The sequence below is a fragment of the Phyllostomus discolor genome, chromosome 11 (assembly GCF_004126475.2).
Source record: "Phyllostomus discolor isolate MPI-MPIP mPhyDis1 chromosome 11, mPhyDis1.pri.v3, whole genome shotgun sequence".
Classification (NCBI taxonomy): domain Eukaryota; kingdom Metazoa; phylum Chordata; class Mammalia; order Chiroptera; family Phyllostomidae; genus Phyllostomus; species Phyllostomus discolor.
The window spans coordinates 65,412,783-65,425,700 of record NC_040913.2 but is presented as its reverse complement, the minus strand read 5'-3'; the positions used below and the strand labels follow the sequence as shown (position 1 = coordinate 65,425,700).

Below are 12,918 nucleotides of genomic sequence, written 5' to 3'. Positions count from 1 at the left end.
TCATCTCCCAGAAATCTAGTAGAAAGACAACAAAATAGTAGTTACTAAGTTATCAAACAGAAAACCATAGTGACAGATGAGTGTGCCACTGGCTCCATTCCACAGGTCTCAGGGTAGAGATTCTGAGAGGGAAGAACGTTCTACACACCGCCACCGCCCACCCCCCCCGCCCCCGTTTGGCAGTTTAACTCATGGCTTGTTTTCTTCCCTGACCACTCTCCTCCAGCTGCTTACCTGGACAGGAGGCCCTGCCCACAGGGAGTGTCGGGGAAGGGGAACACTAGTGACAGACACGCAACCTTTTGTGCTGTCATGACATTCCTTTAAGGGCCCGCAGGAATCTTGAAAAATCTTTCACTTACTCAACCCCTCACCATGGTTTACTGAGCATCTTCCAGGACCACAGTCATTCTACAATGACAAAGTGGAGGCCATGCCTAATGTCAATTCCATTTTCTAATCTGTCTTCAAATATTCACAAACCCTAGATTTTAAAGGCAAATATGGCACTTCCCAGTGTCAAAAATATACCTCGTAACTAAAATATATAAAACAGTCAAAATAAAGTGTAAAGGTAACATACACACACACAAAAATACATCATGGAAAATAAAGTGACATATTTGTAACGTAAGAAAAATAATCAGTTTAATAATTACAACAACGTAGCATTAAGTAGTCAGTGCCAGGACAGTGTGGCCTTGACGTGAAGGTCCCCACAGCTGCAAATGAGGACGGTGTGTCCTGGAGACAGGAAGTGGGGGACATCAGGAGGTCCACACAGAGCCAGGAGGTCTCCGATGCCCAGGCACCCTGGCGCACGTGGACAGGCACACGCACCGCAAAGCACAGTGGACAGAGCTTCTGATGCCACGTCTCAGCATCATGTGGGACTGAAAGTGCTTCACATCTCAGGGTAGGAATGGCTTGGTCTCCTTGTCCATGAAAGGTGAGAGCAGAGAAGTGACCCCTAGGGTAAACAGTGGCCCTTTTACTGTTCCCATTAACCCCCAACCCCTCAGAAGGTCACATGGAGAAATGTATGCAGTCTATTTACAAAACAGAGCAGGTTTGTAGAAAGAATTGCTCTCAGATGCATTTTCTCTGCTCCCTAAAAAGCTTAGTAAAATATTGGATCCACGGGAAGAAAAGGTAATGCATTACAGAGGCATCTCAGCCTTCACCCTCCATCAGGGGAAGGGACAGTGAAAACACACGTGTTCTCACCTGTCGCTTAATCAACAGTTAAGGCAGGTTCTGTAAGAGACCCGTCCAGGGTGCTGACAGCAACACTGTCGTCACAAAGCGGTGGAGAGATCAGGTGATGAATGTTGTTCCTGAGGTAAAATTTGCTGAAGATAGCAAACTTCGGTACACTCAAATTTAATTGTTTTTCACTGCAATGTCTTATGCATCACCAAAAACACTACTGTAAAAATAGGGCTTACCAAAAAAACACACAAACTTCTCTAGTCCTAGCACTAACGAACAAATGCTAAGTACAGAAGGTTGGCAAGTCAAGTTGAAAGGTCAAGTGTGGGCGGGCCAACACTGGGTCCCAGATACGTGAGCTTATAGCCTGGAGGGGGCCAGCTCAAGTGACCACCCTAGGCAGGGAGACGGGTGGGGACAGAGACTGATTAGCATGGGCATGGAACAAGACCTGTGAACAATCAGAAAACCAAGTTGCTCCCAAGTTGCCCAGTTTGTAGGCATCAGAAGATTCCAATGAAATTAAAGGGTCACTTGACCAACAAAATATCACAAAATGTCACATCTGCTGCCAAATGGGTGTTTTTGAGAAGTCTCTAATGCACAGGGCTGAGATTTTGCTTTTTAAAGGTATTACACCTGTTCTATGAAGAAGTTATCTCACTTTAAAATGACCTCTTCACAAGAAGGAAACGGAAAGAACAGTTCCCTGTGACATCATGATTCTCTCTCCAAGGCAGAAGGACAAGCTGGGCTCCACGGCTGATCTTCCTGCCCAGGTTGCTGGGGCGTCTAGAGCCCCTGGCCCGGGGGACAGCAGAGCCAGAGGTAGGACTGGCTGCCTCCTCCGTCTGCTCTGCCGTTTGGATATGGGGCGGGAATGAACCCACATTTAAACGTTCACCACTTAGGTGGAATCTTAGGTGGCTATTGCTTTACTCTTGCTGGAAGAGGGAAACACGTCTCTTTCCCAGTGAGCACTGCAGCAATGCTTGCTGCACCCTACGGTCAAACACAGCTCAGGGACGGTGGCCTGACAACTCCTACCCGGCCAGGTCAGCTCCCAGCATCACCTCGATTTGTCTTCATCGGCTGCAGTGATGTGTAATACATTTTATTTACAGGTTCTAGTGAAGCTTTCTCTTTTGAGGGAAGAACAAAACAGTGCACTTTGTCAAGTTATTAAACTAGTCTACGTATAAAAGTCTGTTATGATCTCTCCAAGTGCAGTAAGTAAGTACACTCTGATGATCACAGCGTTCACAAGAAGTGGACAAGAGGGTGCACCTGCAGCTGGACACGGTGGTGTGTGCGGGACTCCCTCGGGTTCTTGGCTGAGGCCCAGGCTCTCCTTCAGTCAGCGGGAGCGTGGCACTCGGAGCCACCCACGTTGGTGACTGCAATACTGCTCTAACAGAAGAGTTTCAAATGGCATTAAAGTGTCTCTGCAGCTATAAATAAGGTTAAATTAGTTAGGCATACCAAAGTGGGCAGTAACTTTAGAGCACTGTGGACACTAAGGTGGTGGACAGCACTCAGGCATCCACCAAAAGCCATTCGGGCGCCCTCTGTGCCTCTGCCGTCCGTGTGTGCACTAACACGACTTCTAGTTCGCGGGACCAGAAAATTAGTGGGGAGGTGTCCTAGCGTGGGTATCAGCCCAGATGTAACAATCATGGATACGCATTCAAAATGGGGTATTCACAAGAAACATGTATATATAATATTTATATATATTCAGTAAAAGCCTGAAAGACCAGGATTTGTAGTCAGTCACTGCACTTATTGCAAAATGAGGTAATTAAGATGTTACCAGAGTAAGATTAATGCAGTTCGCCCTCAGTGTCTACACCTCATGTTTGGGTTCTTCAGGAACAATGTGACTGTTTCTATTTGCGTGATGAACTCCAGCTTTTGTATGCACAGAAAGCAAGACAACTTCCATCAGCCCTGCCCTGTGGTCCTGAATTTCACATCGGCTGGGGTCACGGGGCTCCCAACTTGGTCTCATAACTGGTCTTTAAGAAAGAACCAAGGACGTTCCTTAGAGGTTGGTCTCGTCCCAAGCAGGATCATTCATATTCTTTAGAACTTTCCTCACCAGCTTCTCCAGCTCTTTGCGGGCTCTCTGTTCTTCCTCCAGAGATTTCTTCATCTTCTTGTTGTCCTGTAAATGAAGCAAACAGGATATTCACTGTGCTTGGCCCTGGAGAGGACTTTCTTTCCCCCAGGAGACTTGGGGGCCTCGTGGACTGAAATCTCAGGCTGGGGATCCGCCCTGCGCTGGTCATGAGCGTGTTCAACAGGACCATCTAAATGTCTAAACAGACACTCAGGGCTCCTTACCGCACAGTGGTTCCTGGGAACCAAGGCAAATCACAGATGGAAAAACAGTCCTGACATCTCTTACAATTTAAGTTCCAACTACTGAAGGAGAGAATCTCTATATGACATACCATAAGCAAATGGCTGAAAATAGCAAATGAAACAACTTGCGTCCCACCTACTCTTCACACATTTGTAAAGATCTTACAGAGTTATGTAAGAATGGAAGTAACAGCAACTGAATGAATATACAAGTGAATGAGTAAGTGCCTACTTCCGCACAGCCTGCACCCAGCCGCTCCTCTGCATGGAGAAGATGCATACACAAAGAGGTATCCCACTGCCACCAGTGAAGCACAAACCCAGGAGCCCCTCAGAGGAAGGAAAGCATTTGGAAGCGGCCTCAGACACTGCTGAGGATGGCTGAGAGGGGCAGCTCTGAGCACATGCTAGGGTTGGACCACACTGTGCTCCTGCCTCTCCTCAGCCTCCCCTCTAATGGGGCAGCCCTTACGACCCCCTCCTTGGAGACCAAAGCCATTTGTGCAAACAATGTACATACACAAAATGCATTTGATCTGACTTATTGCTTTGATTTCTCAAGAACAAGGACCATGTGGTACACCAGAAAGTGACAGAGAAGAGTCACAGTAGGTAGTTAGTAAGCCTTTTAAGCAGTTGGAATTTTAGATTTTTAAAATAATTATTCTATAAGAATTTGAGATGGTTTCTGATGCTAAAAACAGTATAGTAAAAAGAAAGCATTTAAACAAGTCACTTCAAAGATTTATTTCCTGGTCTACCACATTTACGGAAGACTGATGATTTGATCTGAAATTCTGAAAGGCATGATTTCCTTTCTATGTTACAGAGCTGGCCAAAAGTACATTTAGTTTTTTCCATACAGTGGCTCCAGTAGTCCTGAGTTGTCTTTAACTTCATTCGAAATAATTTTGTTAGATTGCATTGTGACAGATGTCATATCAGTGTGCATTTAAGAAAAAGCTTATCAAAACTGGTGAATTTTCGTGCAACCATTTTAATATTGGAGATGGAAGATGATATGCAATGTTTTCAGCGTAATATGCTTTATTATTTCAAGAAAAGTAAAAACAACTGAAATGCAAAAAAAAGATCTGTGCAGTGTGTGGAGAAGGTGCTGTGACTGACTGAATGTGTCAAAAGCGGTTTGCCAAGTTTCTTGCTACTACTGACATTGTGGCCAAAATATTCTTAGCTGTGGGGCTGTCTTATGCATTGGAGGATGTTAAGCAGCACCCCAGTCTTCTACCCACTGGAAGTCAATAGCAGGAGACAGTAGACATCTCAAAATTGCCAAATCAATAACATTATTGGTGAAAATGAAAAATGTCTTATATTTTATGGAAAAAAACTAAATGGGCTTTTTCACCAAACCAATAATTTGCTCAAAGGACAACTGACTTCATTTTCAATATACTGTTCTCTTCTTTTCCCCCATAAAAAAGAAAGAGATTAAAGAACTGATTACCACTCACCTGTCTTAATTCTTGGACTTCGTCCTTCAATGCATAGACAGTATCAACAAGACTCCTAGAACAGAAAACGGAATGAAACCTGAACAAGGATGAGGAATGAAGAGAGCAGAGAAGCACTTCACCAGGAGACACGCCGCCGCCAGAAGAGATCAAGTCTTCTGCCCTACTTACTAAACATCTAAATTCATATGCTTCAGATCAATCAGCTTCTTTCTGTGGGAAGTTAGAGCCTGATCAATGCTAACTCTAGTCTATGAGGACACAAAGTAATTGTTTCTGAAGCCATACCCCAGCCCTCCTGGGATGCTTCTGACTCCAGTGCTGCACCCCTCCCCTCCCCACCCCTCCACTCTACACACACCACCACCCTGCTTCAAAATACCGGAATATGTCTTACTTTTCTTCTATTACTGTCTGACCATTGCTTTTAGTTTCTTCAACTATAATTTTTTCTTCTTCTGGAAGCAAAACTTGTGGAGCAGATTCTTTACGTGAACCTATCATCATTGAAAAAAAAATCCACAGGTGAATATCACAGTAAAACTAAAAAGAATGATATCATACTATTTAAATATTAGTATTAAATTCCAAGGACTGTACATTAAAAATTACTTTCTATATAACATAGGGAAAGGCAATTTTTACCAATTTTCTCTATTTCCATCTATTGAACTCTTTTCATTCCTAAAACATTATAAATAGTCTTTTTCTAATTTATTAAGCTTCAGTTTCTATTCTGGACTATGGATCTATTCAATTGAATTTCTTCATAGGCAGTAAGTTAAAGGCTCTGACCATAGTGTCCTGGGTATTTGGGAATAAATATCCAAATCAACCAAACTGGCCACATTCTAGGAATCTTAGGAAGCTGTGTCAGACTTTGAAGTACATATGCACTGAGTGTTTAATAAATTTTAAAAAATGGCAATTCAAACATTTAACACTGTTGTGACAGTTAAAAGCACAGCAGCTTGCCTAGGACGGTGTCTCAATAAGTGTTTGCCACAAAATAAGTGCTTTAGAAACTAACTGAGAAACCCAAATGTTTATTTTAAAAGGTGAAAAAAGAGAACCAAATCTTACTTAAGGATACAAGGAAATCATCTTTTCTTAAAGAAAATATTAAAGGTTATGCAACACTAGACCATGTACCATTTACATTTTTGAAAAGTAAAGTCAGATGCAATTGAGGCACACGGTCCACCAGAGAACACCAACACATGCAAGGGTATTGTGATAAACGTGTCTCCATTAAAAACTACACTTCCGTTTGACATACGCTAATGACAGAGATGGTGGCTCGACTTGCTTGATCTTGTTTTTCCCGGTTTATCTTTAATTTGCCTTCCTAAAAGTTCATCAAACTACAAGATGGCATTTGTACATCCTTTAATTATGGGAACGTTCCGCATAACGCCAATGTTTTAACAGTTTGATTTTAAAGAAGAGTTTCACCAGTACTGTATTGTAAGCTTTTCCTCCTCTGAATGGAACAAGATTAACAATTACTAACAAGGCTTGAAGAGAAGAGGGCTCATAAAGCATTACTGACGTCCCAAGAGTACCTCTACCATTCCCACGGCAGCATGCGCGGGAACAAGGACTGGTGGTACAGGCCTCGGGGCCCGGGCCACACGTCTCCCTGCTGCCTCGTGGACATCTGCAAACCTTCCTCCGTCCCAGCCTCACGGACTGGGAAGGGCATCAAATACAAGCACGCTGGGAGACCGTAAGGTCCAGAACAGCACAAAATTAAGATGCTGACTTTCTCCTTTGTTATGTCAGATACAAGAAAATTAAGCTCTGGGTAAGCAAATACAATTCTATGTTACACAGTACAAACTTCTCTACGTATATATTTTTATACCAATAAAGGGAAGGACCTTTTTGTGTACTGAGAATAACTTTAGTATTATAATCAAACGCCGTACTTAGAATTTTGTCACAAGCCTTAATGAGCTGGTATATAGAAGTATGTTTGTACATGGGTTTGTCAAATATTATTTCAAAGATGACCCTCTGCTAGTGTGTTTGTGTTCACACAGCGATGCACGTCCTAGACCAGCAGCTCTTGTCACTGTCGGGCAGGAGGCGGCGCTGGTCACGCATAACCGCCCACCCCACCCCGCCCCCGTTAAGGCCACACTCTACCCTTTCACACAGTAACCTGCAGAGCCAGGAAATTACTTTTAGACACAGGCTAATGTCCTTCGAGACATGGCCCCAGAGAGGGACACATCTTTAAAGGCATTATTACTCTGGCAATAATCCGCCTCCCCTGGGTACTGCCTGCTCCAGGTGCCATGGTGCCGTGAGGGTCTGTGGGCATGTCTTCTTCTAGGCCTTTCTGGGTTAAGGGAGAATGCTGGCGGGACATCTGGGTTACTTGGAGAAATACTGCTTAAGAAGGAAACTAGCGTTGTGAACCAAATTACTGAGAAAGTACAGGGATACCAGCCAGCTAAAAAATTCTGGAGGCTGAGGAAAATCCTGTGCCTCTGATACAAATGCAAATGTTACCCACATTTTTATAAGGAACTTAATTCATGTGCTATTTTCCTAGAAGAACAGAAAAGCATTCATAAAGATTCGGATATACAGAAAACAAATTTAATTTGTGCTGTGAAGAAAACTGATGACATCAGACAATTTAGATGGCTCATAAATTTTCCAACTAGTATCTGCTTTGAGTCCAAACAGTTGACTGTGTTACAGTCAAATCAAAAATGTTATCAGCTGTATATCTGTCACATTCAGTTTGCAATACAAAGCTTCAAATGGATTAATCAGGTAAGAGGTTGAAAGTGTTTTTATGTAACAGCACTTGAGGGAATATTAACCTCTATACATTTCAATTTTTTCTGCATTTTCTAGCTTCCTAAGCAACCTACTTACATTATGTTTCCAGCATTAAAATGTTCAAATAACAAAACACGATCACAAGGGATGTCCGCTGTGTAAGGCGCATCAGACAGCAGTCGGCTGTCCTGCAGGGGTGCCAGGACCGCCTAACTCGCACCCACACCCCGTCTGTGGGAGTCCTCAGGAAACTCACGCCCCTCACTGAGCCACACAATCCCATTATTGGTAAAATAGAAGAACAAAACCAACCGCCTCTGCAGAGATGTTCTGAGGATTAATTTTAAAGTTACATTTTATAAATGTCTTTTAACAGATGAATTCATAAAGATAAAAGCCTTAAATTCCGTTATGTAACATGTATCAGAGAAATTAAAACCTGTAAGAACTGGTACAACAGTTGCACACACATGACATGGCTCTGATTTTTAACACACTTCAAGTACACAAGAAGAATTTAACATATTATAAAACGTTAAGTTTGAGAATACTATAGGTAGATGTGCCAAACTGCTTAATTCCTGAAACATGTAAATGCCAATGTAAAAAAAAATGGCATTTACAGATCTGATGGTGAGCCAGGAGGCTTGTAAATGAGTATTATTTATTGCCTCCAGAGAAATCGATGGGCTGCTAATAATCTGCCTAGATTCAGTATAACATTTTTCTAAGATGACTGAAAAAATGTTAGTCTTTCAACAAAATAAAGGAATATTCTCCAGCCAGATTTATAAGTAAGTTCACTATTTAAGGGCAAAGTTTTAGAAAGTAAACAGATTCCATGAGTTACCTCAAAGACTACTGAAGTATTTGCAGGGGTATCACAGCGTGTTCCCTGAATTACTGAGGTTGCAAAACAATTTAACAGCACAACTACCAAAATGTTCTATCGCTTTATTGAAAATCATCTAAAAGGCCTGAGACACAGGTCAACAGGTTCGTGATGGTTCCAGCACACTCAAGAACTGTGTTTCCCAAAATCTGTGTTTTACAGGAGTTAACAGGGATTTCTGCAACACATCATTTTGGAAAATGCTGACTGCTACAGCTACCTCTTAGGGAGTCACGGTGCACATTTTAAGGTTCTCAGAAGGTTTGCAGTAAAAATACCTGTTGAACTTTAACTCAGCATCTCCTTAATTCACCTGCATACTGAACTCTTTCTTCAGCATCAATATTAAACATTTTGCAGTTTTCTGGGTAACAATTTGAAGAGTGCTAGACCTAGCCTAAAATACATACACATAAATGCTGGCTGGTTTTGTTGCACTTCAATATGGGGTAAATATAAAGAAAAAGTAATTTATACTTAGCATCAATCCAGCATTTCCCAAACCTGTCTGCAAGTGTCTGCACATGCTTAGGATCCAGCACCCACGATGGCTGCTGACAAAGAGGCAACAACACTTCCCAACTGCCACCAGCAGGGGTCACGCTGCACCACACAGCTGGAGAGCCAGTAGGCACTGGGATCCCTGGGAGGAACTCCCTCAGAAGTGTGATCCAGAAGCTGGAGACACACTTAGAACCCTGCCCCCTAAAACTGTCACAGATCCCCAGAGCTTAGAACCCTGCCCCCTTAAACATTCAGAGCCCCCAGAGAACTATGGGCCTTAGTTTGAGAAACACAGATTGATCCAACATTTCCGTTTTATAGACAGATGACTTGCCCAGGCAAGTGTAGGGTTCAAGCCCCAGGGCACAATCGCCTTGGCTGGTAGAGCACCAGTTAGGTGCCTGGTCTCATGACACATGACTGTCAAATCCAGGGCATGCGTATGGGGTGTGTGTGTGTGTGTGTGTGTGTGTGTATACATGAGTGAGTCGGCTCCACCAAAGGCTATCAACACTTTATCAAAAAGAATGTCTGCCTATATGGCTGGTGGTCTATTTGCAGCAAAGTTCACAATCTTTCTAGTATCTGCCATCTACTTATACCAGGGATATCAAACTCATTTTCACTGGGGGCCACCTCAGCCTTGCAGTTACCTCCAAAGGGCCAAACGTAATTTTAGGACTATACAGGTAACTCCTTAACTAATTAAGTTAAGGGCAAGGAGCTCTACATTTGGCCCTTTGAAGGCGACCATGAGGCTGATGTGGCCCACAGTGAAAATGAATTTGACAACCCTGACTTATACTCAACTGAAATTAAAATAACATTCAGAATAAAGTAAAATATTACATTTTTCAAAAGCTACTTTAAAAAAATCTCTCCAAAGGGCCACTTTGTTACTTATAAGATTCTAATTTCCTTTTCTTAGGAAAAGAAGATGTGAGGATGTGAAGAGTGACTCATATTTGTGTGAACAAGTCTGTGACTCGTCCTAGCCCTGCACTGGCACAGACGCTTCTTTCCTCTCATTGTGCTCTTCCCAGTAGGTTCTGCATGCACTTTAAAAACAAAGAAACAAAAACTAACCTTAGTCTAAATAAAAAACTATTAAAGTTGAGTTTTTTTGTTTATGCATGCACAGCTTCCCCCAAAACAAAAATGAGAATGCTTCATTCTGAAGACAAACCTCCCAGTGATTAAAAACTTGTTTAAAAAAAAATAGAGGAAAACAGATGATGTAAAAATGTTCAAGGAGTGACCTTGCATTGTTCAGGACACATTTAACCTGAGAAGTACAAGCTTTTCCATCAAGGCAGAGAGAAAGGGCTCTACCGCCTGGCCTTCCAACACATCGTTCAAGAGAACAGCCAAATCATATTGAACTGCAAACTATGCTACTCCCCCGCCCCCCATGTAACAAATATTAAAAGCCACAGGCTAGCAAAGGCAAAATTTATTTCAACTGTACATAACAGATGTCTTTTTTTTAAATAAAACAAACACTTCATTGCCATATGCAACCACAAACAATAATATGATACTGTACAATACAATGCAACATTCAGGTATACATCCAACTGAGTCTTCAAATGGCAGTCACCCACTAAAAATGGCTTTCCCATTCACAGATAAAAAGCACAATATATAAATTTTTCCAGGTCTTATACCACTATATACATATTACTGTGTTTTGGCAATTTTATGCAAAACACAATTAATATAGCTTATATACTTGTGGCAAATTAATTCAATGGGAACACCATTTAGGCCAATTGCAAAGGGCCTGATAATGGCTTAAACCTACCTTCTAGTTCAGATTCTTCATCCTTTCATTATAATACTAACTGTACACATAGATATTACAGAATTGTATAAACATAAAATACTATTTCAGCGTGACTGAAGTTCCACAGAAGTAAAAATACGGCCCTTTAGGCGCCTCATCACCACTGCCACGCCACTGTTTTCAGGCCTGTGGCACTAATACTTCCAACCAGGTCACAAGAGCTCATGGTGCCAGACATTCAAAACAAATCCAAACAAACAAAAAGCCAGGTTGTTACTGTGCAGTGATCTTAGCATCAACAAAAATCGTTGTCCAAATGGCTTTAACTGGTACAAAAAGGAATCATGGGAAAGTGTCAAAACTTTGGTGTATAGAAAATGACAATGTCTCATTAAGACAACCCAAATGATACTTAGTGTTAAAACTCCAAGTGCAGCAACTGTACTTCAATGCTGTGGTATACATTGCACATGACATAGGCAACCCAAGTTTACTAAGGCATGGCAAAGGCATCAAGGCCAATGCACCAATTATTATAGTCTCAAAGCAAACAAAAAATGTTCTATTAATAATAGAAAAGATGACTACTCTACATGATAGAGAACAAAACTGCCTCCAAATTCCTTGCATGATACTGGGTAAGCATATGAACTCCATAGTTCTCCAAAAATTCCATTTGCTATTTGGCTTAACACATATAAACCCTATCTCTACCATGAGTTAATAGGGGGCTTGAATTTTAAAAGATTGCTCCTCGACTTTCTTATTTATACTAATTAATATAAAAATATGAAATCTCCAGATGGCATAAGCCTGGAAACAGACAGATATTTGGAATGATCAGTTTTCCTAATGACCTCATTAGGTCATGCATGCAGTACTGAAGCAGTCTGAATTTCTAAGCAATATGCTACTGCCGGGAGTTCACTAGCACCTCTGGGCTTGTGAGCCACAGGACCCAGCTCCCAGGAAACAAGGACGCAGTGCACCAGAGATGTCTCTGTGCAAACAAGATCAGGACACTGAATACATGGGGTTGGCGAAGGAGGTGTGGTGAGGGAAGAGAGCATTCACAGCCACCTGGAATTACAGCCACCCTGAAGAAAGGAAAAAATGTTATTCCCAATTTATAATGGCATCTTGTTTTCTGAAGCTGGTTTAATGAATACTTAAAACACAACCTGAAGGTTTCATTTAACACCAAATATAGCATGCAAGGGAGAGAACACAGTGCTTCCCCTCTAGCAATGACCAGATGTGGATTCAGATGCTACAACTGAATGCAACATGTCACATTCAGTTCTTTTTGAAGCAGAAATTAGTCTTGAGTGAGGCCAGTGAAATCTCCTTACAACAAATCCCAGGAAAATGGGGGAGTCTGCCCCAATCTGAGATTTCCTATTAAGTGAGTTACATGGCAACTTAGTAAGTCTTCAACAGACTCAGATATCCCCATTACAAGCAAGAATGAGGGCTACATAAGACAGGGTTGCTGTAAATGGAGTTTCACTGCAGCTAGGTGCTGAAAACAAACAATGTGTCCATCACAGGCAGTATAAGTATGGATGTCAGGGTAAGCCAGGTTGTGACGGAAGCCAAAGCACTCGCCTTTTTAAGTATACCACATGCCTCTCTCTGAAAGCAGTCTAATCTATACTTTCAGAGGCTGGATGCTTCAGAGTTTGGACTTTACACCTTCAGTAGAGTGGTACAGGCTTGCTAAGTGCCATTTAAGAGAAATTACTCCAATTAGGGAGAGTTTGGTGTGATGACAATGTCTGAGCTCTGACAGTAAGTTGGTCTTTGGCAAGGAAAACTCCCACCCCACGGGCCAGTGCGGGGCATGAGAAGACCATGTGTGGCACACTGACGGGCACAGAGCT

General features: G+C 42.1%; 1 protein-coding gene across 6 annotated transcripts in view; it reads right to left on the bottom strand.

Moving 5' to 3' along the window:
• Positions 1 to 627: 627 nt before the first annotated feature.
• ARHGEF7 (Rho guanine nucleotide exchange factor 7) overlaps positions 628 to 12,918 on the bottom strand; it is a 132,984-nt gene continuing 120,693 nt past the window's right edge. For 2 of the 6 annotated variants that reach the window (XM_028527058.2, XM_028527061.2), the window contains exons 20-22: positions 5,452 to 5,551; positions 5,055 to 5,109; positions 628 to 3,379 (exon numbers count right to left, since the gene is read on the bottom strand). In XM_028527058.2, coding sequence (XP_028382859.1) covers positions 3,257 to 3,379; positions 5,055 to 5,109; positions 5,452 to 5,551 — 278 coding nt within the window. In that variant the 3' untranslated portion in view covers positions 628 to 3,256. Of the gene's footprint in view, positions 3,380 to 5,054; positions 5,110 to 5,451; positions 5,552 to 10,687; positions 12,133 to 12,918 lie in introns of those variants that run through there. The other 4 variants (XM_028527059.2, XM_028527063.2, XM_036011465.1 and 1 more) reach the window with 2 other exon arrangements.